This window comes from Staurois parvus, unplaced genomic scaffold (genome assembly GCF_062004578.1).
Source record: "Staurois parvus isolate SC_StPar_1 unplaced genomic scaffold, SC_StPar_1.0 ptg000361l, whole genome shotgun sequence".
NCBI classification, from domain to species: domain Eukaryota; kingdom Metazoa; phylum Chordata; class Amphibia; order Anura; family Ranidae; genus Staurois; species Staurois parvus.
The window spans coordinates 16,902,094-16,930,011 of record NW_028318157.1 but is presented as its reverse complement, the minus strand read 5'-3'; the positions used below and the strand labels follow the sequence as shown (position 1 = coordinate 16,930,011).

Below are 27,918 nucleotides of genomic sequence, written 5' to 3'. Positions count from 1 at the left end.
CAAGAGTGTCTTTTTTGCATTCGAAAAGTGGTGCAGTGTGTGCCAAATTCCTGTACCTAAATACATACCGGAGAATATTGGACTTTGGTGGTACTCAGGGATTCACAAAACAAACAATATGTATATAAACCATACACATTTTAATACATGAAACATTTTAAAAAATCACATTGACAATTTTAAAAACTTTCCTATCAATAATAATTGGTAACAAGAATATGTATTTTTTATATTCTCTCACACAGGTAAGTCTCTCTGGAGACCCATATAGTATTCAAATGGTAATATTAATATGTATTACTATAAAAGATTATAGGCAAAAGGGTGTCCAGGAGGAAAAATCTCTATGTTTCTCTCCTCTACGCGTTTCCCATATAGTAACTGCTTCTTCAGGAGAAGAAGATGTAATAAGTCTACAATAAAACTTAAAGTGGTACAATGCACTTCCACAATCAAGTAAAAAATATATTTGCTAATTGCATTGTACCAACCAGTTGGAAGCACTCACTGTGACCAAAGACCTGTCTATAACTTGTACTTGAATTTGGCGCATGCTGCGCCACTTTTAAAAATGCATGCAAGACACTTTAGCAAAATCTGTCTGTGCCAGGGTCTTTCTCTGTATGTCAAAAGAGAACTGGTCTTAATTAGCTCCACTTTCTTAAGATATGAGCTGTCTGTATTTTATTTTGAATTTGGCTCATTCATTGCTTCACAATGTAAAAGTGGCACATTTTAGGACTACCTGAATTTAGTGCCTGCGTTACTGTCAGAACCAAACGTGTTTGCACATGCTTCTTGAATTTGGTGCAATACATTAACACGGGGGATTAACATCAGAAAGGTAGTGTAGAATATTTATTGAATTCCACCATTATGTTTTAGCAGACTGGAAAAGTGTTAGAACTCCAATCAGGTTTTTACTGCTGTTTGTGCCCCTCTTTGGGTAGATTCTCTTGTTTTACCCATAAGGCCTGAAAAGAGTTTAAATTTAAATGTAATTGACTGATATTGCAGACTGTTGGATTTAAATTACCTAATTTCAGCTTTAGCTGTTACATACCGTAGTTGGTAAAGTTGAATAAAGACACTAGTCCATCCAGTTCAACCTGTGTGGGTGTGTGAGTTCATGTCAAATAACTATTTCCCCTATTCAGGGCTTTATTTCAGAGGGGAATATGAGGGAGCATAGTTCCAGCACCTCCACCACTGAATGTATGCAATGACAAGGGGTGCTGCTGTTTGCTGGAAGGTCTATTGATGCTGGCTGCTGGAAAATCTATTGTTACTGGAGGGGATCTATTTTTTCATGGTGGTCTATTGTTGCTGAAGGACAACTAAGTTAATAAGTGGACTGGGGGACCTCAGTTACTAGGAGCGACTAACACTAACATCGGGGGCGGACTGACAACTCATGGGGCCCCCGGGCAATAGGGGATCATGGGGCCCCTGTGTCCTGGCCCAAACTCAAAAAAGCCTATGAAAAAGGTACCAGGGGCATCTCATGGGGCCCCCTACTGACCCCGGGCCCTCGGGCAGTGCCTGAGTTTCCAAATGGTCAGTCCGCCCCTGACTAACATTAATATACATTAATACTAACGTTAAACTTATTCTCCCTGGAGAAGAGACACTTGAGAGGAGATATGATAGCAATATACAAATGTCTTAATAGTGATTTTAGCATAAGAAATAAACTATTCAGTCGCAGGGAGTTGTTGCTGGTCGGGGATCTATTGTTGCTGGAGGGGATCTACTGTTGAGGGAGAGGTCTACTGTTTCTGGCTGCTGGAGAGTCTATTGTTGCTGGCTGCTGGGGAATCTTCTGTTGCTGCTGAGGGTCTATTATTGCTGGGGTGGTATTTTGTGCCAGGGTGTATTGTTACTGGGGGAATTTATTGTTCCGGGGGGGGGTCTATTGCTGCTGGCTGCGGGGGGATTCATTTTACTGCTTTTCTTGTTATCATTTACAAATTCCATATGAATTACTTTGCACCACAAAATGATAATTGGCTCTGTGGTTTCTATAAGGAGCGGTACTGGGAGATGGGTAGGAATCAAGGGATGGTGCTCAGAAGTGGGTAGGGGGGGCGGAGAAGTGATTTAGAGGGGGGGATTTTCTGCACTTATTTTCTAAGAAAAAAAGCCCTGCCCATTTTCCTGTATATTGTGTTTGCTAAGATGTCCATCTAAGAGTTTTTTTAAAACTATCAATATCAATCCACATCCACAGTGGTCCACAGTGGTCATGTGTCTTCTTATACTTCCTGTGACTGAAGAGTGTATTTCCTATGCTAAAATCACTATTAAGACATTTGTATATTGCTATCATATCTCCTCTCAAGTGTCTCTTCTCCAGGGAGAATAAGTTTAATGTTAGTATTAATATATGTTAGTGTTAGTTGTTCCTAGTAACTGAGGTCCCCAAGTCCACTTATTAACTTTGTTGCCCTTCTCTGGAGTGGATTCTCTCCAGTTCCAGCACATCCTTCCTGAAGATTGGTGACCAGAACTAGATGGCATACTCCAGATGTCGCTGAACCAGAGTTTTATAAAGTGGCAGGATTATAGTTTTATCTCCTGCGTAAATACCCTTTTTTATGCATGCTAATATTCTGCTAGCTTTGCTTGTTGCAGCTTGGCATTGCTGAGTCTGTTATCTACTAGGACCCCCAGATCTTTTTCTATCCTTAATTCCCCTTAAACTTCTCTCCCTAACGAGTAACTTAATATTTTTAGCCCCCATGTGCATTATTTTATATTAGTTTAACTTTAAACCTCATTTGCCATGTATTTGCCCTCTGCTTTATTTTATTGAGGTCTTGTAAAGTTTCTATATCCTACTGTGAAGTTATTGCCCTGCTTAGCTTGTATTGTCAGCAAACACTGAGATTGAGCTATTTATACCAACCTCTATATCATTTATGAATGAATTAAACAGAACTGGTCCCAGGACAGAGCCTTGGGGTACCCCATTTACCACTCCAGCCCAGTCTGAGTACACGCTATTGATCACCGCCTGTCAGGAATGGACTTGCCAATAGTGGTGGGACTCACGATGCCTTGTGGGCTGCAGTACCTGTCAGGAATGGACTAGCCAGCAATGGTGGGACTCACCTGCCTTTTGATCTGCAGTACCAGGGCTGGCCAGCGGGTGCTCCCAGCAATCAGAGACTCAACTTTGCAGCCAGCTAACACCTGGAACTGATTATGCTGGGGTATTTAAGGGATGGCCAGACTTGCAGACTCTGCCTTGGTGTTGTGTTTCTCTTGGGCCCTGTATCCTGTTCCTGCTCTCTGTTCCTGTCTGATCCCTGGCTTGTCTGACCATCCCTCTGCCTGACCCTCTGTACTACGCTGCCTGCTACCTGTTCTGATCCCTGGCTTGTGACCCTGACCATCCCTCTGCCTGACCCTCTGTACTACGCTGCTAGCTACCTGCTGAACCTGGCCTGTGACCCCGACCAATCTCCGCTTGCTCCCCCTGTACCTACCTGCCCAATTGATATTGACCTGGCCTGCCTGACGACGCTTGCTTGTATGTACTGTTATCTGTGGGTGGTTGGTTTGGTTTGTTTGCACTGTATTATGTTTAGTATTGCACTGCGTTTATGTTTGTATTGTTAGTGTTAATAAATTATATTGTTTATCACATATCTGAAGTCTGCGTTTCCCTGGGTCAGTCACACACCTCTGGTCACACCTGGGAGCCCTGACATTACACCAAGGCCAATCCTGACCAGAAGTGGCTGCACAGGGAAGCCATCTTGGCTTGTTGCTGGGAAGGATGGATCTGGATGAGGTTGTGTATTTATCTCTGCTAGTGTTTGATGACAGGGAGTATGCTTATCAAACTCTGAAGGAGTATCCCAGGGATCAACTACTAGAATGTATACGGCTCGCTCATGTTCTAGTAGATCAGGGCACAGAGTTCTCTGAGGTGCAGCCTTTGATTGAGGTTTGTGCTGAGTTGGTTTCATCTGGTTCCCCCAAATGCAGGGATGAATTTTTGCCACCATTTAGTGCAGACCAGGTAGAGTCCCTGGTGTGGTTATTAGAGGATGATGTGGGTTACTTTCTGGAGCGTTATTCCACATGTTCACCACAGACACTAAGAGATTGTATAAACGCAGTGCAGTCATTGACCAGACAGGCTTTGTGTAAGCTCAGCTTTGTTCAACCCCTACTGCAGACATGGACAGACTTGTTGCACCCAGCCTCAGTCAGCTTACAAAAACCCAGTCCTGCTTCTAACTCTACTCCTGTATTCCCACCAGCTCCTCCAGTTACAGCCCAGTATACTTGGCTATCTACCGCATGTCAGTACCCTGTTCCCACTCGCTGCACCTATCCTGCCTTTAACCCTGTAAAAAAGCCCTCTGTAGCAACTGCTCCCTCTCCTGTTCCATCCTCCAGTTTTTCTCTGTCTCCAGCTGCTCCATTCGTTTGCAGACCTGCGTTTACTTGCAGTGCTCCAGTAGTTAAAACCAGAAAAAAGCGAAAATTCTTTCCAACCAATACCATCCTGCCAGTATCCAAACCGGAGAGCCTGCCTTCCGTGGTTCAGCCTGAAGCCTCTACTCAGCCTGAAGCCTCTACTCAGCCTGAAGCCTCTACTCAGCCTGATGCCTCTACTCAGCCTGATGCCTCTACTCAGCCTGATGCCTCTACTCAGCCTGATGCCTCTACTCAGCCTGATGCCTCTACTCAGCCTGAAGCCTCTACTCGGCCTGATGCCTGCATTCAGCCTGATGCCGCTACTCAGCATGATGAACTGATCCAGCCCGACGATCCTATTAGGCCAGTTGACTCGATGCCCGCTGTTGATCCAGATGATCCGGTACCTGATCCAGTGCCCGCTGTCGTGCCAATTGACTCAGAGCCCGCTGTCATACCTGGTGACCCGGTGCCCACTGCCTTGCCAGATGATGCGGTGCCCGCTGGCAAGCCAAATGACCTGATGCCTGGTGACCCAGTGCCCGCTGTCATACCTGGTGACCCGATGCCCGCTGTCGAGCCAGACAATCCGATACCTGATGACCCGGTGCCCACTGTCGTGCCTGTTGACTCGGAGCCCACTGTCTTGCCAGACGACTCGGTGCCCGCTGTTCCGCCAGTCGACTCGGTGCCCGCAGTCTTGCCAGACGACTCGGTGCCCGCAGTCTTGCCAGACGACTCGGTGCCCGCAGTCTTGCCAGACGACTCGGTGCCCGCTGTTCCGCCAGACGACTCGGTGCCCGCAGTCTTGCCAGATGACTCGGTGCCCGCAGTCTTGCCAGACGACTCGGTGTCCGCAGTCTTGCCAGACGACTCGATGCCCGCTGTTCCGCCAGTTGACTCGATGCCCGCAGTCTTGCCAGACGACTCGGTGCCCGCAGTCTTGCCAGACGACTCGGTGCCCGCAGTCTTGCCAGACGACTCGGTGCCCGCAGTCTTGCCAGACGACTCGGTGCCCGCTGTTCCGCCAGACGACTCGGTGCCCGCAGTCTTGCCAGACGACTCGGTGCCCGCAGTCCCGCCAGTTGACTCGATGCCCGCTGTTCCGCCAGTTGACTCGATGCCCGCTGTTCCGCCAGTTGACTCGGTGCCCGCAGTCTTGCCAGACGACTCGGTGCCCGCAGTCTTGCCAGACGACTCGGTGCCCGCAGTCTTGCCAGACAACTCGGTGCCCACTGTCGTGCCTGGTGACTCGGTGCCCGCCGCTTCGTCTGGGGGCCCGAGACCTGTTGCTCCGCCCGGGGGCCCGAGACCTGTCGCTCCACCTGGGGGTCCGGCGCCCGCCGCTCCGCCTGAGGGCCCGAGACCTGTTGCTCCACCTGGGGGTCCGGCGCCCGCCGCTCCGCCTGAGGGCCCGTTACCTGTCGCTCCATCTGGGGGTCCGGCGCCCGCCGCTCCGCCTGAGGGCCCGAGACCTGTCGCTCCGCCTGGGGGTCCGGCGCCCGCCGCTCCGCCTGAGGGCCCGAGACCTGTCGCTCCACCTGGGGGTCCAGCGCCCGCCGCTCCGCCTGAGGGCCCGAGACCTGTCGCTCCACCTGGGGGTCCTGCGCCCGCCGCTCCACCTGAGGGCCCGAGACCTGTCGCTCCATCTGGGGGTCCGGCGCCGCCGCTCCGCCTGAGGGCCCGAGACCTGTCGCTCCGCCTGGGGGCCCGAGACCTGTCGCTCCACTTGGGGGTCCGGCGCCCGCCGCTCCGCCTGGGGGCCCGAGACCTGTCGCTCCATCTGGGGGTCCGGCGCCCGCCGCTCCGCCTGAGGGCCCGAGACCTGTCACTCCATCTGGGGGTCCGGCGCCCGCCGCTCCGCCTGAGGGCCCGAGACCTGTCGCTCCGCCTGGGGGCCCGAGACCTGTCACTCCATCTGGGGGTCCGGCGCCCGCCGCTCCGCCTGAGGGCCCGAGACCTGTCGCTCCGCCTGGGGGCCCGATGCCTGTCGCCCCTCCTGGGGGCCCGATGCCGGTCGCCCCGCCTGGGGGCCCGACGCCTGTCGCCCCTCCTGGGGGCCCGGCGCCCGCCGCTCTGCCTGGGGACCCGATGCCGGTCGCCCCGCCCGGGGGCCCGATGCCTGTCGCCCCGCCCGGGGGCCCGGTGCCTGCTGCTCCGCCCGGGGGCCCGGTGCCTGCTGCTCCGCCCGGGGGCCCGGTGCCTGCTGCCCCGCCTGGTAATCCGATGTGCCTCTGCCCAGAGTCCAGCCCGATGTGCCTCTGCCCGGAGTCCAGCCCGATGTGCCTCTGCCCGGAGTCCAGCCCGATGTGCCTCTGCCCGGAGTCCTGCCCGATGTGCCTCTGCCCGGAGTCCTGCCCGATGTGCCTCTGCCCGGAGTCCTGCCCGATGTGCCTCTGCCCGGAGTCCTGCCCGATGTGCCTCTGCCCGGAGTCCTGCCCGATGTGCCTCTGCCCGGTGTGCCCTTGCCCAATGTGCCTCTGCCCGGTGTGCCCCTGCCCGGTGTGCCGCTGCCCGGAGTCCTGCCCGGTGTGCCGCTGCCCGGAGTCCTGCCCGGTGTGCCAGTCTTTGATATCCCGCCAGTTACCAGACCCGGGCGGTGGAACATTTTGCCCAGCTAGGACTGTTTGGAGCGTCCTGAGGCCGCTCCTTGAGGGGGGGGTACTGTCAGGAATGGACTAGCCAGCAATGGTGGGACTCACCTGCCTTTTGATCTGCAGTACCAGGGCTGGCCAGCGGGTGCTCCCAGCAATCAGAGACTCAACTTTGCAGCCAGCTAACACCTGGAACTGATTATGCTGGGGTATTTAAGGGATGGCCAGACTTGCAGACTCTGCCTTGGTGTTGTGTTTCTCTTGGGCCCTGTATCCTGTTCCTGCTCTCTGTTCCTGTCTGATCCCTGGCTTGTCTGACCATCCCTCTGCCTGACCCTCTGTACTACGCTGCCTGCTACCTGTTCTGATCCCTGGCTTGTGACCCTGACCATCCCTCTGCCTGACCCTCTGTACTACGCTGCTAGCTACCTGCTGAACCTGGCCTGTGACCCCGACCAATCTCCGCTTGCTCCCCCTGTACCTACTTGCCCAATTGATATTGACCCGGCCTGCCTGACGACGCTTGCTTGTATGTACTGTTATCTGTGGGTGGTTGGTTTGGTTTGTTTGCACTGTATTATGTTTAGTATTGCACTGCGTTTATGTTTGTATTGTTAGTGTTAATAAATTATATTGTTTATCACATATCTGAAGTCTGCGTTTCCCTGCGTCAGTCACACACCTCTGGTCACACCTGGGAGCCCTGACAGTACCAGGGCTGGCCAGCGGGTGCTTTCAACAACCAGAGGTTCACTTTGGCAATTAGCCATCACCTGGGGCTGATTGCAGGTGGTTTATTTAAGGGATGGCCAGACCTGCAGTCTGTGCCTTGGTGTGTGTTTTTCCATGGGCCCCTGTATCTGGTAACCTGCGTTCCTGTTTCTGCCTGACTTGTTGCCGACTCTGCCTGATCCTGACCTCTGCTGACTTCTCCTGTTTGATCCCTGGCTTGTGACCCTGACCATTCTCTCCGCCTGCTCCTCCTGTACCTACCTGCCCGATAGTTATTGACCCGGCCTGCCTGACTACGTTGTGCTCTATATGTGTATGTACCTGTGTATCTATACCAGTTTAGGTTTGGGTTTGTTTCACCTTGTTGTATGTATTTGTGTTAGCTTGGGGTTTGGTGCACTGCGTTTATATTTGTATTGTTAGTCTTAATAAATTGTCTTATTTATACCATATCTGAAGCCTGCGTTTCCCTGTGTCAGTACACACATCTCTGGTCACACCCGCATCCCTGACACCGCCCTTTTGACGCACCCCTGTAACCCATTTTATATTCATGAACAAACCCTATGGTCCATGCCTACAGACCTCAATTTGTAAATTAAGCATTTATGGGGGACCGTATTGAAAGCTTTTACAAAATCCAGATACACCACATCCACCGGCCTTCCCTTGTCTAAATGGCAGTTCACTTCCTTGCAGAATGTTAACAGATTGGTTTGGCAAGAATGACATTTTGTAAATCTATGCTTGATACTGTTTTCATAAGCAAATTTTCAGAAATGGTCCCTTATCATCACCTCCAATAGTTTACATACTATTGATGTTAGACTAACTGGCCTGTAGTTTCCAGGAAAATATCTCTGCCCTTTTTTAAATGTTGGAACCACATTGGCCCTTTGCCAATCAGCTGGTACCATTCCCGTCATTATGCTATCCATAGAAATTAGTAATAGCAGTCTGGCTATAACCTGACTGTGAAAATGTTATTGTCAATTTGATACAACAGAATTTTGGGCAGTTAGTGATATTCATTCACTAATAAAAATATTTACTGAAATTAAAATAATCTGTTTTATCAGCACAATAAGAACTCTGTTTTTATATGAGTATACAAAGAACATGTCATTACTATCACATAACACATGTATATTTGATGACTACTGCAGAGGTACACATCACTGCCATACCTGCTGTAACTGATCATGGAGATCTTGTGTAGTAGAGAGACGTGAATGTTTCCTTCTTATCTCCTCCAATAAAACGTCTGATGCATGCCTTAACTCGTTGCATTGCTGACAGATTAAATTAAGTGCATAGTGATGATTTGCTGCTAACTGGTGGCCATGTAGTATCACCATCTGGGACCTTGCTGTTAAATCCTGTGGGATGAACACATATTGTTTTTAAGACATTTTTCCCATTTTCAGAACTTTCTCTGTTAAAAAACAACAGTACATTCTATGTGTAATGAGGCACAAGCATACTAAATCCTGTGCTAGGATTTATCAGGCTACTATGTCCTATTACTAAAGATGATCTCCAGGCAGATATAAAACACACACAATAATTTAACGCTATGTTCATTAGTACACATTAAATATATTTATATATAAACAGTGTAAGGTCCTGAAATTGATTTGGTATCAGAGGACTCAAGGACTGCAAAGTAAGAATGGGAGAGGGAGAAGCAGTACAAGCAGCCATAGTTGTGCTGCAGTGCTCATATGCTAACAAGAAACATGCTAATCGGGATCATACAGTGGCGTGACATCAGCAGCTCTCTAAGTTAGTTGTTATACTTTTTTTGCTGTCACATTGTTTTAACTGGATGACTGGCTCTGATCTACAATACACCTTTATTAAAACTACGACACTATTACTGTCTGTCGGCTCCTTGGTGAGTACTGTCTGTTCCAGTTGGAGTTCCCTTTTGCTGCTAAGAGGAATGATTCCAGAGTGGAAGTGCATCCACCTGCAGAGGATCTGTGCCTGAGAAACATGCTGTGTCTGCTGTACTTATTACAGCTTATGGTCTGGTAAGCATGCATATGATTAAGATGGTGGCACTCTGTGTTTTTGTTATACTACAAGGATCTAATGGATGGTGGAAGATCTTTTTTATCTGAGTATATATGGACTTTGACTTGGCACATTGAACACTGTTTATTTATTTTTGTATGTTTTTGTTAAATTCACTGCTCTTCATCATTTCACGATATTTTAAGTTTTTAGGTTTGAGCATATCAAACTTTGTTGGCCAGCAGCCACATGTGTTATCACAGTATGGATTCATTCCAATACATTCAACTTAATTACAGCAGAGAAAAATAAGGTCTGTGTGGTGTGCTAGAGCTGTGTAAATCTTAGAACTAGATGTACAGAAATAAAATGGCAAAAACAGGTCCTATATATGTATTCCATCTATGTATTTACAGTAGCTGTTTGCTTAGTAAGCTTTAAACTAAATTGAACAATAAAACCTGTTAATTGTTCTGAACCCAATGATGTCTACAAATGGAGGCCAGCCAACATCTTACACCCTACAAAGTACGTATAAAAAAACGATACAAGATGACACTTTATAATTATATATATATATATATATATATATATAATTATTATACACAGGTTGGTCTATGTACAAAAAAAACCCTGAATATATATATAAAATTCACCTACCTGGGTGTAACCAGATCACAGACTCAATGGAATTTACAAACTGGTGATTGCAGCAGGCAAACAGTGAACTGGAAATGTCTTATAGCATTAAAGTTTTATTGTGCTTGTAACAAAAACACCCAGTCAGTATCCGACAGCCTCGGCCTACCTTGTAAACATTTAAAAGACATTTGGTCTTTCTTAAAAAAGAAAAAAAAGAGAAAATAAGGCATTTTGTTAAGGAAGAGTTCCATTGCACTGTATGGCCCCCTCCTGCTCCATCTGTTAAAGTACATACAGTAGGCTGCACAGTGCAATGGAACATATGCCAAAGTAACAAATTGTTTATATACCGTATTTTTCGCTCCATAAGAAGCACCTGACCATAAGACACACCTAGGTTTTAGAGGAGGAAAACAAGAAAAAAAATGTTCTGAACCAATGGACTGCAGACATAGTACAGGAGATGACCAGAGACTGCGGATGTACTACAGGAGATGACCAGAGACTGCAGACATAGTACAGGAGATGACCAGAGACTGCGGATGTACTACAGGAGATGACCAGAGACTGCGGACATAGTACAGGAGATGACCAGAGACTGCAGACATAGTACAGGAGATGACCAGAGACTGAAGACATAGTACAGGAGATGACCAGGGACTGCAGACATAGTACAGGAGATGACCAGGGACTGCAGACATAGTACAGGAGATGACCAGAGACTGCAAATGTACTACAGGAGATGACCAGAGACTATGGACACAGTACAGGAGATGACCAGGGACTGCAGACACAGTACAGAAGATGACCAGAGACTGCAGACATAGTACAGGAGATGATCAGAGACTGAAGACATAGTACAGGAGATGACCAGAGACTGAAGACATAGTACAGGAGATGACCAGAGACTGAAGACATAGTACAGGAGATGACCAGAGACTGCGAACATAGGACAGAAGATGACCAGAGACTGGGGACATAGTACAAAGGATGACCAGAGACTGCGGAAACAGTACAGGAGATGACGAGAGACTGTGGCCATAGTACAGGAGATGACGAGAGACTGTGGACATAGTACAGGGGATGACCAGAGACTGCGGACATAGTACAGGAGATGACCAGAGACTGTGGACATAGTACAGGAGATGACCAGAGACTGCAGACCTTTGGGGAGCGGGGGGGCGGGTACCTGAATTTGACAGGTACCCATTCCCACTTCCGCAGCGATCGCCTCTCTCCCCATAGTCTTCTGGAACACTTGACAGTCGCAAGCTGTCACAGCCGGGTGCCCACACTAAAGATTCCGGTGCCAGGGAGAGAAGACGGCTGGTGAAACCAGCGGTGATGAGCACAGAGCTGGACTGAGGAGCAAGGTCAACGAAGAATGTGCGCTGCATGTGCAGAGGATTATCTGATCTTGGCTTAATATTAATTTCAATAGACTGGCAACCATTGGCATTGAGACTGGTCAGGGAGTGTGATGTGTTTCCCTTTATATTACATATTACAATATTCTGTTACAGATGAAGCAATATAAAGAATATGTACACCTGGGTAGTTTTTGCATATATACAGAAACTGACACAAGAACAGACTTTTCTTAGTAGATAAATAAGTAGATAAATAAGTTTTCTTTAGAAGGAATTTGTCTAACATGAAGGCTTTTTTCCAGTCATACATTTTTCTGATCAGTGACGTGATCACATCAAGCTCAACACATACTTAAAATGAACTGGTATGAACAATGATTTACTATAGTTTACCTTTACATCCTGGATTCCACTGCTACTGTTTTGTTTTAAAGTATATGTAAACCCTCACCTTGTAAAACAACCCATTCAATTGAAAATAGAAATGAAAGGCAAAACATTTGTGTATAGATATAACTAAAACATTATAAATACCTTTTTTTTCCTTCTGTTCTCAGCTGCATAAAAGCTGGGGGAGGGGAACAGTGGCACATTGTTCTTCCCAGTTAATGGCTGTGTGGGAAGCAGGGGGGGGGGGGTGTCAGGACAAGCCTGATCGTTCAAGGAGAGCAGGCTCAGTTCCAGCACAGTGCTCTCATGCCTAGTGTGGTCAGTTTTTAATAGGAAAGGGACGGGCAGGAACACCAGGGATGTCACACAGAGGAAACAATACAAAGAGAACAGGATGCTTTTTCATAGAAGTACATGGTACAGCAGGCACATAGGTACATGAAATGTTGGGTTTACATGTTAATTAATTCAAGTCACAAATTAGGGAACACAAAATAGCAGTGAATCATTACATAAAACATTTAAAAGAAAAAATAATCAAATGGTTATAACATATGCATATTCTCATCGGTAATATCACCAGCTGCGCAAAACATTTGTTCTTCTAAAGAGTATTTTGTTATATTCTGTAACTACAGATAGAGCTATACCTAGACTAATTACATGAATCAAATGAAAATATCTTAAGAGTAACCTGTGGTTTCTGCTGAAAGTAAACTGACTATATAACAAACACTTCCAGGTTCCTGTATGCATCTCTAGTTTATTTCCAGACCTTGGTAGTCCAAAACAAACTGAGGTGCTCTATCATGCAAATTTGACTTCTGTATGGAAGTTTAAAGTGGTTGTAAACCCTCTCAAATACACTGTGAAGTGACTAGCCTCAGATGACACACAAATCCTCCTAAATAAGTTGTTCATCTGCAGTCCTCTCTTCTCTAAATCTCTTCAAAAGTGCTTAATTTAAATAAAATCCTTCTGTATATGTCAGCAGTACAGAGGAGGGGGTGGGGAGCTGCAGTTATGCAGTTAGAGCTCTTGCACAATGTGTGAGAGCTGACTGGAGGAAAGGGACACAACCCCCTTCTCACACAGCACAAGAACAAAGGAATGATGCAGAGCTGCATTGTGAATAGGCAAGCTATGTGTTGAGCTCTCTTCCCTGTCACTATGTTATCTTTGGTGTCAGGACAACTTGTCAAAAATGACACATACTGATAACAGAGAAACAAAGCACCAGAAAGAAATGACACTCGGAGATTTGGAGAAAAACAAGTAAACACCACAGATATACAGTGGATATAAAAAGTCTACACACCCCTGTTAAAATGTCAGGTTTCTGTGATGTAAAAAAATGAGACAAAGATAAATCATTTCAGAACTTTTTCCACCTTTAATGTAACCAATAAACTGTACAACTCAGTTGAACAACAAACTGAAATCTTTTAGGCGGAGGGAAGTAAAAATAAAAAACTAAAATAATATGGTTGCATAAGTGTGCACACCCTTAAATTAATACTTTGTCGAAGCATCTTTAGATTTTATTACAGCACTCAGTCTTTTTGGGTACGAGTCTATCACCATGGCACATCTTGACTTGGCAATATTTGCCTACTCTTCCTTGGAAAAACACTCCAAATCTGTCAGATTGTGAGGGCATCTCCTGTGCACAGCCCTCTTCAGATCACCCCACAGATTTTTGATTGGATTCAGGTCTGGGCCATTCTAAAACTTTAAACATCCTATGGTGAAGCCATTCCTTTGTTGATTTGGATGTATACTTTGGGTAGTTGTCATGTTGAAAGATGAAGTTCCTCTTCATGTTCAGCTTTCTAGCAGAAGCCTGAAGGTATAGTGCCAATATTGACTGGTATTTGAAACTGTTCATAATTCCCTCTACCTTGACTAATGTCCAGTTCCAGCTGAAGAAAAAGCACGAAGCACAAGCCCCAAAGCACGATGCTGCTACCACCATGCTTCCTGATGGGTATGGTGTTCTTTTGGTGATGTGTAGGGTTTGGTTTTTGCGCCAAACATACCTTTTTGAATTATGGCCAAAAAGTTAAACCTTGGTTTCATCAGACTATAACACATTTTCCCACATGCTGTTGGGAGACTTCAGATTTGTCTTTGCAAAATTTAGCATGGCATGGATGTTTTTCTTCGTAAGAAAAGGCTTCTGTCTTGCCACTCTACCCCATAGCCCAGCCATATGAAGAATACGGGAGATTGTTGTCAAATGTACCACATAGCCAGTACTTGCCAGATATTCCTGCAGCTCCTCTAATGTTGCTGTAGGCCTCTTGGTAGCCTCCCAGACCAGTTGTCTTCTCATCAATTTTGGAGGCACATCCAGTTCTTGTTAATGTCACAGTTGCGCCATATTTTCTCCACTTCATAATGACTGTCTTCACTGTGTTCCATAGTATATTGAATGTTCTTGAAATTCTTTTGTGCCCTTCTTCTGACTGATACTTTTTAACAATGAGATCCCCCTGATGCTTTGGAAGCTCTCTGCGGACCACGACTTTTGCTGTAGGATCTGACTAAGAAAATGTCAGGAAAGGCCTACTAGAACAGCTGAACTTTATTTAGGGTTAATCAGAGGCACTTTAATGTGATGGCAGGTGTGTGCTGGCTCCTATTTAACATAATTTTGAAGCTACATCCCCAGTTATAAGAGGGTGTGCACACTTATTCAACCACATTATTTTAGTTTTTTTATGCTTACTTCCCGCCCAAAGAAAAAAAAAGATTTCAGTTTGTTTTTCAATTGCGTTTTACAGTTTATAGGTTACATTAAAGGTGGAAAAAGCTCTGAAATTGTTTATCTTTGTCTCATTTTTTACATCACAGAAACCAGACATTTTAACAGGGGTGTGCAGACTTTTTTATCCACTGTATACTGTATGTTTTGTTCCAGTTTCATGGCTGAGCTTCACAACCACTTTAAGTCAAGACTTGCTCCCAGTACTTCCCAATTTTTGGCTTTACTGGCCAATGGAGAGGTGCACGGGGTATGCCAGAGCTCAACTGGAGAGCTGAAATGTTCATGTTCATGAAATGTTACTGATTGTAATTCCATGCTTTGTATTATGACCTACTTTTCAATACGACCCACTGTATTTAGTGTATCATCTGTACTACTACTCTGATCTGGAGTTTTCTTTTCTCTGATCTTTTAACTCTGTATTGTTTTCTTATAAAATTCAATAAATATATTTTTAAAGTAAAAAAAAAAGCTCACCTGTGCTCTTTCATCAATATTATTTAATTCCATGATGCGTTGTCTGACATCAGATAAATTCTCTCCTGTATCTGAAAGACCGGCTTGTTGTACCATCAAAAATTCAATGGTGCTCTTCAGCTAGCAAAGAATAAGTTTCAAACATTTATATATATATGTGCAAGTAATAGATACTACACCTATTTAGTGATGATTACACATGATAGTTTATAGATAGATTTTTGATTAACCACCAATGAACCTAAATATGGCTGCACACTTTGTGACTCTGAGTCATTTTTGAGCCACTGGGAATCACAAACATGATCGCACGTGATCTTGAAAATCTAAGCAATCTACTGCACATGGGTTCAATCAACCATGCTAATTCAGTTTATTGTGAAGTTAAAACTTGGAAATTAGTGAATAGCTTCAATGAATTTTTTTTTATAAATCTTGAACTGAAATGGTACCAAAACTGGAAATAAACAATGGTAATTTTGTCTAATGTGATCAAATGTTTTTCTGCAATCAATCAAGTCAATTTTGATCCCATCTCCTTGCAGTGTTTAAACACACCTTTTGGGGGAATTTACTAAAATATGTGCACACAGAAGTTAAAAAATGATTGGTTACTAAGCACAGCTTTACAGATTTTGTGTGCACCACTTTTGGTAAATTGTGTCAGTTCCTTTGCAACTGCAACAGAGAATGGAACTGAGATTTTATTAGCTCAAAATGTAAATGGCCAGCCTACAGCACAAGCCGGTTCATGTAAGTAAGCTAGTAACTACATACAATAACCAGAATTTTAAACAAAATATTTAAGGAAAAGTCTATATTTCAAAAGTGGTATATAGCAATGAAAAACAGACTCAGTCTGCAGACAGTCATGTCATATATTATAAGGCATCACTGTACCTCTTCAAACTGCTGTTCAAACTTCAACAGCTCTAAATATTGTTCTATTTTCTGCTGGTGTTTCTCCCAAAATCCATCAAATGCACATTCCATCTCATGTAGTTGTGCTAAAAGCCTGAAAAGACAGAGACCCATCAGGAATGATATTAAATGATGTACAGCTGTTATATGGAAATAGTGTACGTTATCTATGCTTTGCAGTGACCAGAGGTGCCCCCAATGTGTTACAACCTATAGCTGCCTTTCTAGATTCTAATGCATACTTGCAATGGAGGCAGAAAGACATGCCAAGTCAATAGATTCAGCCCCATTTCTATCTCTGGTGTCAAAATACCTTGAAAAGTAAGTGGCCGAAAGGAAAGGAGGTGCAGCGTCAAACAGGGACATAAGCTGTAGGTCCACACATGAAAGTTTCAGCATGCAGCTAGTGTGAACAAGCCCTCAGTGTGAATAGTCTGGGCACAGGTTCCATTTAATCACTGTTATCTCACTAACAGAATCCCTAAAACTAACTGCCAGGCGGTTTAATTCTCCAGCACCTGTCAAAAACTGAAATATAGGTTCTGGATTGACTGACACACCATGGTGCAAAAATGTCAGTTTTTCTGCATGTGTTCTGTAAGGACACAACAAAATCAATTGTTCTCTATGTGCCCTGTTCACACCACAACACTAGTATCACATGCAGATTTTTTCTGCTCAGGAATCTGCAACGTGAATAAAACGTATTGAAGCGTGCATGAAAACTCATGTAAACTTATGTCTCTGCAAGTGAAATCTGCACATCAGTTTCCATCAATTTTTCTGCACAAATAGTGGGAACGAAGCCTTAATGAAAAAAAAATAAAATAAAGAAAATACTACTGTCCCACTCAAACATGCATATCAACCAATTCAAATAACTTCTAAACAATTTAACATTACAGTGTATGTACTTCTATAAGACCCAAGGTCATTCCTGTTAAATTGCATAACCACATTTATACTAATCTTTTTCCAACATGGCATGTAATAGCACATTCAAATTAAACATGTAAATTCAATTGGGGACATAAAACACAAAGGCTCCATGCACACTGGGCTTAAAAATAAAACACCAGTTCACTTGGCAGAAAAAAAAGCTGATATAGAGTTTTTGTACACAGTTTAGGAGAGTTTAGCATTTTTTCTGCTAGAAAGCTCCAATCAAAAAAAAATGTTTTTTTCCTGCCTCTAAACGTTGAGCTTTAAATATCCTTCTAATCGTCTTAATGTGCACGGACACATAGGATAACACTGAGCTGCTTCTACAGGCAAAACACAAAACTCCTGTAGAAGCAACGATTTTTAAAACAGTGTGCATGGAGCCTAATATGTATAAAAAATGCAGACATTTTATCATGGATATATTAGGGGGGATTTTGTAAAACTGGAGTTTGCAAAATCTGGTGCAGCTCTGCAAAGAAACCAATCAGCTTCCAGTTTTAAATGTCAAAACTTAAAGTGGTTGGAAAGGTTCAAGGTTTTTTACCTTCATGCATTCTATAAACAACCTGTGTGCAGCAGTGCCCCCAGCCCCCTCAATAGTTACCTGAGCCTCATCGTAATCCAACGATGTGAACAACAGCCTCGCGTGTCCTGGGTCTCTGCCTCCTCATTGGCTGAGACAGCAATCGGGAGCCATTGGCTCCTGCTGCTGTCAATCACAGCCAGCCAGCCAATGAGGAGAGAGAGGGGGTGGGGCCAAGCTATGGTTACGTGTGTGAATGGACACACAGAGAAGTGGGTGCCCCCATAGCAAGCTGCATGCTGTGGGGGCACCCGACAGAAGGGAGGGGCCAAGAGAGCCTGCGGGGGACCCGAGAAGAGCAGGATCCAGGCCGCTCTGTGCAAAACCACTGCATACAGTAAGTAAGTATAACATGTTTGTTATTTCCCTCCCCCCAAAAAAATTAACCTTTAGAATCATTTTAATTGAACAAGCTGAAGTTAGAAGCTGATTGACTACCATGCACAGCTGCACCAGATTCTGAGCATTCCAGTTTTAGTAAATCTTCCCCATTGCTTTTTACAGTAAAATGTTGACAAATTATTTACTTCACCTGTTCACAGTATCCCAGTCTCCAGGTTTTTCACAAACTTGCTGTCCGCTGACTAAACTTGTGCTTCGTCCTTCAAAACTGTTCAGTAATAAACCCCCTTCTCTCATTACAGAAGTGATGTCTTTCTACGTGAAAAGAAAGCAAAATAATGAGAACACAAAGAAAAAGTGCACTATGCTGACTTCAACAAACTGCTGCGCAATGCAAATCCTAGGTAGTAATAGTAATAATAACAATATTAATAATAAAAGCAATCTTTAGGAATAAAGCAAAATTAGCCATAGTAAAAGAGATCTTCTTGAAATAAATACAAACAAGTCAGCTGCCATTATAAGTTGCTGAAAACTGCTCTCTGGCTATAGTGATTTACTGCACACTATTGTTCAAGTGGAATCCCAGCTAAAAATTAAAATCTTCTCTTGGTTAGTATGTATAAATATGAAAACTTTTATATTATGCATTATTGCAATTGCTGATTGTCTGATTAGAAACAATGTCTAATCTACACAATCAGCAATCCTCCTGAGCTTTACCAACAACGCTGTGCCTGTGCAGCTAAATGTGGCTGCTCACAGGCACTTCCTGGAACCATTGTTGGTGTCTGTGTAAGCATCACAGCATAGCTCCGACCAGCCCCACCCCTATCTCACCCAGTTCCATCCCTGTCCTAGCTGGTCCCATCCTGCCCAGCTCCACCCCTGTTCCTCCAGGACTAGCATCTGTGTTATGGTATGTTCCAACAGGAATGTGCTTGAGCTCCTCTTGTCCTCCTCTAGCTTTGGCTTGCAGAATGGAAGGAGAGCTGTAAGGGAGCCTCTAATTATTCTATAGAAACATCTTTTACACATTTTACTCATATCAGTGTACTAGTATGGTGTAACTGGTGGAATGGAGTTAAACAAGACGTATGGGCCGATTAGAAAAACCATTATACTCATCTAGGTGGATGCTGCATTGGTCCAATGCTGCATGTGTCCACCACTCATATACACTAGTTAACCTGTCAAAAAAAGCCAGTATAGTCAGTTAGACTCCTGGGATATAGATCTGGTCAGTTAAATAGCAGAGGGGGTTGTTAATCAGTTTCAGCTGCTTTGGTATTAATGAAATAAACAACAGGTGCACTAGATGGGCAACAATGAGACGACACCTAAAACAGAAATGGTTTTACAGGTGGAGGCCACTGACATTTCTTTCACTACTCATCTTTTCTGATTGTTTTTCACTAGTTTTTAATTTGGCTAGGTTCAGTGTCACTACTGGTTGCATGAGGCGATACCTGGATGCTAGGCAGTCCAACTCTTTCAGGATACGTGCCATTGCCATTGTCTCAAGAGCATGAAGGAAATTCCAGGAGACAGGCAGTTACTCTAGGAGAGCTGGACAGGGCCGTAGGTCCTTAACTCATGAGCAGCACCGGTATTTGCTCCTTTGTGCAAGGAGGAACAGGATGAGCACTGGCAGAGCCCTACAAAATGACCTCCAGCAGGCCACTGGTATGAATGTCTCTGACCAAACAATCATAAACAGACTTCATGAGGGTGGCCTGTCGGCCAGACATCCTCTATTGAACCTTGTTTTTACTGACTGGCTCCATAGAGCTTGATTGGCATTTGCCATTGAACACCAGAATTGGCAGGTCCGCCACTGGCATCCTGTGCTTTTCACAGATGAGAGCAGGTTCACCCTGAGCACATGTGACAGATGTGAAAGGGTCTGGAGAAGCCATGGAGAATGTTATGCTGCCTATAACATGGTTCAGCATGACTGTTTTGGTGGTGGGTCAGTGATGGTCTGGAGAGGCATATCAATGGAGGGACACACAGACCTCTACAGGCTAAACAATAGCAACCTGACTGCCCCTTAAGTATCAGGATGAAATCCTTGGACCCATTGTCAAACCCTACGCTGGTGCAGTGGGACCCAGGTTCCTCCTGGTGCATGGCAATGCCTGGCCTCATGTGGCGAGAGTATGCCGGCAGTTTCTGCAGGATGAAGGAATTGATACCATTGAATGGCCTCCACACTCGCCTGACCTAAATCCAATAGAACACCTCTGGGATATGATGTTTCAGTCCATCTGCCGCTGCCAGGTTGTGCCTCAGACTGTGCAGGAACTCAGTGATGCCCTGGTCCAGATCTGGGACGAAATATCCCAGGACACCATCCATCGTCTCATTAGGAGCATGCCCTAGCATGGTCAGGCATGCATACCAGTACGTGGGGGCCATACAAACTACTGAGTACCATTTTGAGTTGCTGCAATCAAATTTCAGCAAAATGGACTAGCCTGTTGCATAATTTTTTCACTATGATTTTCAGGGTTTCTGAACTCAGACCTCTGTAGGTTGATAATTTTAATTTCTATCAAACAATGGGGCATCCTTGCATTCCTAACACATTACCCAAAGTTTGGAGGCCACCCCAAGTGCTGCCTATGTAAAATTCAGAACACAGTGGTAACAGTATTTAGGCTATAATTTTGCATTTCTCACATTTTACTTTTTGGGTACCCAATGATTCAGTAAAAGCATGCAAACCTAGGTTTTAAGAGATTGTATTTTAAAGCCTAAAGTGGTTGTAAACCTCAGACATGAAATATGAACAACGCATATTCCTCTATAGTGTGTACTTGTCTCAATTCAGAACACTAAGTGTCATTTCTGTCCACTGTCTCATTTCTCTGCATGAATGACTTCTGACAAGATTTCCTGACACCAAGAGAAAAATGGTGACCGGGAGGACACAGTGACTGACATCCTCAGCTCTGTTCCTGTGTGTTGTGTGATGGGTGGTGTGTCCCTTCCCTCCAATCAGCTCAGCTCTCCTCTGACTTCAGCGCTCCACCCCCTGCTTTTCAGAGCTCGGAGATCCTATATAAACTCTGCACTTTGAATGGATGTAGGGTACAAATGGCTGAATATATAGAGACAAGATTTGTTTCATGTCTGTGTATCACCTAAGGCCAGTCACTTCAGAGTATATGTGAGGGTTTACAACCACATTAAGTTTTTTAAAAAAAATTTTTAAATCACCACCAGGTTACCACAATGAATAAAAAAGTGTGCCATGTGCTGGTGGCTGTTATCACTTTCATTCATCATAAGTACCACACCACAATAAGTATACACAATAGAGAAATTGATTTACACAATATACCGTACATTAAAAAAAGTTATAACAAATACATGGGAAATATGCTTTTAGAGTGAGCAGTTCCACCTTACATCACTACATTATATATACAGAGCTCTCAGCACACACAGGACTATTTATTAAGTCATAGAGAAGCAGATAATGGGGGGATTTACTAAAACTGAAGCATGCAAAATCTGGGGCAGCTCTGTCCAGAAACCAATCAGCTTCCAGGTTTTTTTTATCAAAGCTTAATTGAACAAGTTAGAAGCTGATTGGCTACCGTGCACAACTGCACCATATTTTGAGTGCTCCAGTTTTAGTAAATCTCCCTCAATATGTAATAATCCATGGCAACCAATAAGAATTTACTTTTCATTTGTCTGACTACAGTTACCTGAATTTTGATTGACTTTTGGAGTTTACTGCTCTTTGCACTTTAGTACTGCTCTTTAGAACTGTCCTATTAAATCAGCTTAACATTCTTTACCTATGAATAGGATTGAGCAAAAATTAAATATGTACAGTACCCAGAGCATTTAGCCAGAGTGGTTTTCATCAGTTTGGTGAGGTCGGATTGCTAAAAGATAGTTTCTGATTGGCTGCTGGAGTTTGCTGAAAATTGCTCTGTCCCTTAAAATAAAGACACAAGTGTGTTTTGATTTTGTTAGTGGCCAAGTGGAAGAGAAGCAAGCATGAGGACCTAGTATCAAGAAGCAAACAGAGGTTGTCTTTGAACGTACAAGTTACAAAGTAAAATAAAGAAAAATTGCATAATCTGTCTTCATAAAATCCAATTAAACATACCTTCAACTGGCAGTATTTTTCTGTGCGGTTTGCTAGAATGTGTTCAATTGAATATATGTCGCTGGGTAATTCTGTCTCAGCCAATTCTGTACCGAAGGACTGCAGCATCTGGGCAATTTCCTTCACTGTCAACGCAAAACCTTCAATGGCCTGTTTCAGGTTGTCAAGGAAAACAATAACATTCAAAACTGTTAAACAAATGTGTTACAGAATTTATTTTGAAAAGAATAGGTAGGAACTGATATATATATGTATATTGTATATTAAAAAAAATTAGGGTGCCATATTTTAGTCTACTGAGCATATGGTTGGTGAGGGTGATGTTCCAAAGATACTTTATCATCAACACAGGGCCAACAAAACAAATGCAACCAAATAAAGAGGATGCCCTTCTAAAATCAATAAATGCAGCCAATTAACTGGCTACTGTATGAAAAGCACAACCTGTTTCGTATATCTTCTGAGATCTCACGTGGTGAAGTCTTTGGGTTTAAATTTCCTGGTTTGTAAACCTTCTGCAACTATTACATGGTTATCCCACTATCCCTGTTTTATTAATTATTAATTAAATATGATCGAGAATGCAACCGAAGGACTGGGAATACCAAAAACTCTAAGGGTCGTGGTAACAAAGGTATGAGCTATGGCAGAAAACATTCATATCTAGAGTGTTCAAATGATATCAGAAGCCCTGAAGGTTATTGAACAAACACCATCTGTAATTGAAATAACAGAGGATGCTGAAGTGTAAAGGAATTAGCCTGTTCACATTCTACCTACTATTCCTGTAACAGTAGAACAGCTATTCTGCAGTCTAGGACCTAACAAAATATCTTCTCTATTTCATCATGCTGACTGCTCAACTTACACAGAGCAACTAAAGGCAGAGTATCATATGGAGTTGTTTCACTCTCCCTCATGCACATGGCAATTTTTTGACAATATTTGAAGATTTCTGTCTTCTTTAAAAAAAAGAAAAGAAAAAAAACACATACTGCATGGTCTACAACAACTCTCCGTGGCACGCGTGGTTACAAGCTCTCACACAACTGAAAATACAGTGGAAATAAAACAAAACTTCTACAATGCCAACTAAAAAGTATTTCTGGTCATAATAAAATCACTGGCCACTTTACCTGTTCCAATTGCTTGGTAACAGAAATTGCTAATCATCCAATCACATGGCAGCAACTCAATGCATTTAGGCATCTAGCTGTGGTCAAGACGACTTGCTGAAGTTCAAACCGAGCATCAGTATGGGGAAGAAAGGGGATTTAAGTGACTTTGAATGTGGTATAGTTTTTGGTGCCAGACAGGCTGGTCTGAGTATTTCAAAACCTCTGATCTACTGGGATTTTCATGCTCAACCATCTCTAAGGTTTACAAAGAATGGTCCGAAAATAAACAAATTCCAGTGAGCGGCAGTTGTGTGGTTGAAAATGCCTTGTTAATGTCAGAGGTTAGAGGAGAATGGGCAGACTGGTTGCTACATTCAGATGGTAGGGTCAGAATTTGGCGTAAACAACATGAAAGCAAGGATCCATACTGCCTTGTATCAAAGGTTCAGACTGGTGGTGGTAGTGTAATGTGGGGGATATTTTCTTGGCACTAGCAAGGTGTACCTAATAAACTGGTTGGTGAGTGTATACCTCAGTTTTGTTCGTTTGGCTACTTGAAACTGGGAAACAATCTAAACCTTGAGATACAAGATCACTATGGACTGTCAAATTTTACAAAATTGCGATGAGAGCTTTTAAAATTGTCACAACACTCCCAGGAGAATGACAGCATTAAAGGTATATGGACCACAATAGTTTATCTGAATAAAGTGGTTGCAGTTTTTCTAAAATGACGAGACTGTTATATAGCCATCTTAGATACAGGTATTGTCCTAACGGAGTTATTATTTTGTGATTTTTCCAATTGCGGGCTATGAACGATAAGGTATTTCTGTTTGGGATTACACAGAAACACTACTATATTTGCTATATTTTTAAAATAAATGATCCTGATCTGCATTCTTGTTCCAGTTCAGTGACTTGGAAAGTATTAACACTGTTGGGTCAGCATGGCAGCCAGGCAATATAAACATCAAAACATCTTTGGGACTTACAGTATTCATTACGGCGTAATGAAAAAGATCTAGTTTGCAACTTCACAACTTCTCCAGTTTTTTATCCAGCATGTTAAAAGCAGTGCTTAACGTAGAAGTAAATGAAAAACTTTTTTTTTTTCATTTTGGATGGTGTAAGGGAAGTTATACTGTGTATACAAAAAAAATACTGTTAAGCTAGAGAAAGCTTTTAAAAAAAGTGGCTAGCATCATATATAGGATATACTATATATATAGCAGAAATTAAAAAAAAAAAATAGTACAGTGCTAAAAACATATGGATGACAAAAACACATTCATAAAGTTGACCAAAAAATAAAGTCCAAAGTTCCATATAGAGGTGACTCCTACCAAGTGAGTGAAATAAAGTGAAAAAAGGAGATCAACTTAAATTCAGTGTTATTTGCATCCAAAACACCCCATGTGCTTCACCAACCACTCTAAGGAGTATCAGAGTAACCCTCAATGCTTGTGTATTAATACAACCGCTTATACCTGTAAAGTAAAAGAGAGCCTTGGATGCAAATGCCTTTACTGGATTATCCACTAGTGGTTTGCTGAGAGTCGGCCTACATGCCAACACTTCAGTAATTTGCAAAGAGTCCTGTACAACGCCATCTTTTCCACTGTGACCTGTCACTTAGGGAAGCTAATACCTGAGAAAGAGCTACATGTGACGAGTGCTCTGTAAGAGAAAGGAAGATGGTGTTGTACAGGACTCTTTGCAAAAGAAAAAAAAAGCTAGGACACCAAAATAATTGATTAACCTTAAAAAAACCAATCAATTGTGTAAATAATACTCAGCACCTGTAATATTTTGTTACAATTATATAGGGTCTTGAAGTTTCCGCTGTGGCCAGCTGAGAGTCTTAAAGGCTATCTGCATGCTATGTGATACATAAAGCAACTCACAAATAACACAAGAAACAGATCACAGCTGTTTTAAATGTTTTAAGTACCATTCCGAGGAAATAGCCAGTGTGGTACCTAGAGATGGGAAGGCCTGGAAAACAAACAGAAAAACTGGGGGAAAAAACATTTTCTTCAGTTTTTTTCAAAGCTGTTTTTTTCCAGAAAAATTGGGGAAAAGAAGAAAGAAGTGTGAAATATGTTCTTTTACATTGGTAAATAATATATTTATGACAAGGTATTAAAACTATATAACATGAAATCCTTAATGAAAGGTTTCTGAGACTTTATGTAAAGTCTTAAATTATTGCAAATTCTCTTAGCTGAAGACAAGCAAATCCTGGAATGCAATCCAAGTAACACTGTACTTCTCAATGCAGTTCTCAAACAAGAGAAATTTGCATTCCTGCCACTAGAGGGCACTGCAGGAGAAAGGCTCCAATTTAGTTTGCTTGTGGACTCCATCTTGTGCCTCCTGCAGTTGGGTGACTGTTGGGATACAGTAGATGATAGTTTCCTCTCAGGTCCTAATGACAGGTTTAGAGGGTAAATGTATCTGACAAATTACTTTATCTTTTATAACCTTTAAATGATTCCTATTAATGTTCTCTATCATCACAGCATAATGTTTACCTAAAGTATGGTCAGTAAATTGTTTTTTTCTTTTCCTCCTCTCAGGAAAATGGTGAGACCAGCATCTAGAGTTTGGAAATATTTCAACAGTGCAATTTCTGCTGACAGCAAAGCAGCAATTTTCAAATATTGTTAGAAGAAATATTCTTTTCCAAATGCTACAAGGATGACAAAACACATCCTAGCATGCCAGAGGTGCCCTAAAGACATTACAAAATACTTAATGGAATTAAATGATGAGGACCATAATGAAAGGGCAAGTAGCTTTTCTGTCCAGAGTTCTCAATCCAGAAACACTCTTTCTGTTGCTTCTGGATAATCACAAAGTGTTTCTTCATTAGTAGCATCACCAAGTAAGGAAGTGTTACAAACCTCTGTTTTCCAGAAATACACAAGCCCTTCATTTATAGAAAAAGAGACACCTGAAACTCAGGAGAACATTGATAAAGCTCTTGCAAGAGCAATATATGCTTCTGGATCAGCATGGTCAAAAACTGAAAATGCACATTGGCAGAAAGCTTTAAAAATTTTATGGGGAAAGGGGGGTGGTTACCTGTTCTCATCTATAGCTGACATGTTCTTCACATATACAGTCCTTGTTATTCCATTTGTAATAAAAAATACAATTAAAAAAAAACAAGTTTACTTTATTTACTGAATAAGGTTAACTTTAATTCAAGCATAATACTTTTATATACACGGCATTTCACCTTACCAATGTAACAAAACAACTCTACACTGATTGTTTCTTTCTTCAGCTCTTCCAAAATTTCCATTTTTTTTTTCTGGAAAAAAACATGGAAAAAACTTTTTTTTCCCCATGGCTTCAAAATTTCAATCACCGCTGTCTGCTCAGCCCCTCCAGTGCTCACTTGAGGGGGAGGGAGCGGCTGGCTCAGGCTCTCAGTGGCTCACTGTGAGGCTGAGCCAGGTGCTGCTTCAGACTCGGGTGCATCCTGACTTTAAATTCGGGATCGGCTGAGTGATGTCAGCTGATAGCGGGCTTCACACTGTTGTCAGCTGAAAACGGGTCACAGGAGTGCATAATGAACTGCACTCCTGTGATCCACAGAAGAAGTACAGCCAAAGGCGCTTTGACTGTTTTTCTCCTTTAAGTTGCCTTCCATACAGCTAGCTCATTTGTTTTGAATAGACTGACAGGACACTATGATACACTAAATATTGGCAGGCACCTTTTTATAAACGCAAACTGATTGCACAGCATGTAGTGTGCTGCAGTGTGGATTGCCAGCTACTGTATCATAGCATTGGAGTGACAATTCAAATGAGGGGCGCTGCATTGCAATGCTCTGCAGTAATGCATACTAAAACAAATGCTCTGCTATGCAACACCACAAAACAACAATGTAATAGATACCTAAATGTTTTGTGTTGGGGTTGGAAAATTTAGACACATTAAAGGATATTTGTGAATGACGGGTTAGGTGAATAGAAAGTTCATGGACAATCAGGTCCTCACAGTACCTTCACTGTACTCAATGCACCTTCACTGCACTCAAATTCAAGGGTATAGGCTCCAGCATATATATGTTGAAATTACTGTGTAGTTGGATGTGGCTGTTGTTGCACCTGAATATACACATGTGGCATTTCAAAAAAATAAAAAAAATTACATGCTGTAATGTTTTTGGGTTTATCTGACTGCTAATCTGAATTTAACAGGTGCATCTTACATAGGAACAAAAACCACACTATATGTACAGGTGAAACTCAAAAAATTAGAATATCGTGCAAAAGTTCATTTATTTCAGTAATGCAACTTAAAAGGTGAAACTAATATATGAGATAGACTCATTACATGCAAAGCAAGATAGTTCAAGCCGTGATTTGTCATAATTGTGATAATTATGGCTTACAGCTCATGAAAACCCCAAATCCACAATCTCAGAAA

The 27,918-nt window shown here is 43.1% G+C and overlaps 1 protein-coding gene across 4 annotated transcripts in view; it reads right to left on the bottom strand.

The window, feature by feature from the left end:
- MCF2 (MCF.2 cell line derived transforming sequence) overlaps positions 1-27,918 on the bottom strand; it is a 176,730-nt gene that overhangs the window by 68,544 nt on the left and 80,268 nt on the right. For all 4 annotated transcript variants that reach the window (XR_016313873.1, XM_089684969.1, XM_089684970.1 and 1 more), the window contains 5 exons: positions 22,352-22,501; positions 18,410-18,534; positions 16,329-16,443; positions 15,429-15,548; positions 8,948-9,139 (listed from right to left, as the gene is read on the bottom strand). Coding sequence is in view for 3 of the 4 variants with exons in the window: in XM_089684969.1 (XP_089541095.1) it covers positions 8,948-9,139; positions 15,429-15,548; positions 16,329-16,443; positions 18,410-18,534; positions 22,352-22,501 (702 nt within the window). In the remaining variant the exon portion in view is untranslated. The remainder of the gene's footprint in view (positions 1-8,947; positions 9,140-15,428; positions 15,549-16,328; positions 16,444-18,409; positions 18,535-22,351; positions 22,502-27,918) is intronic.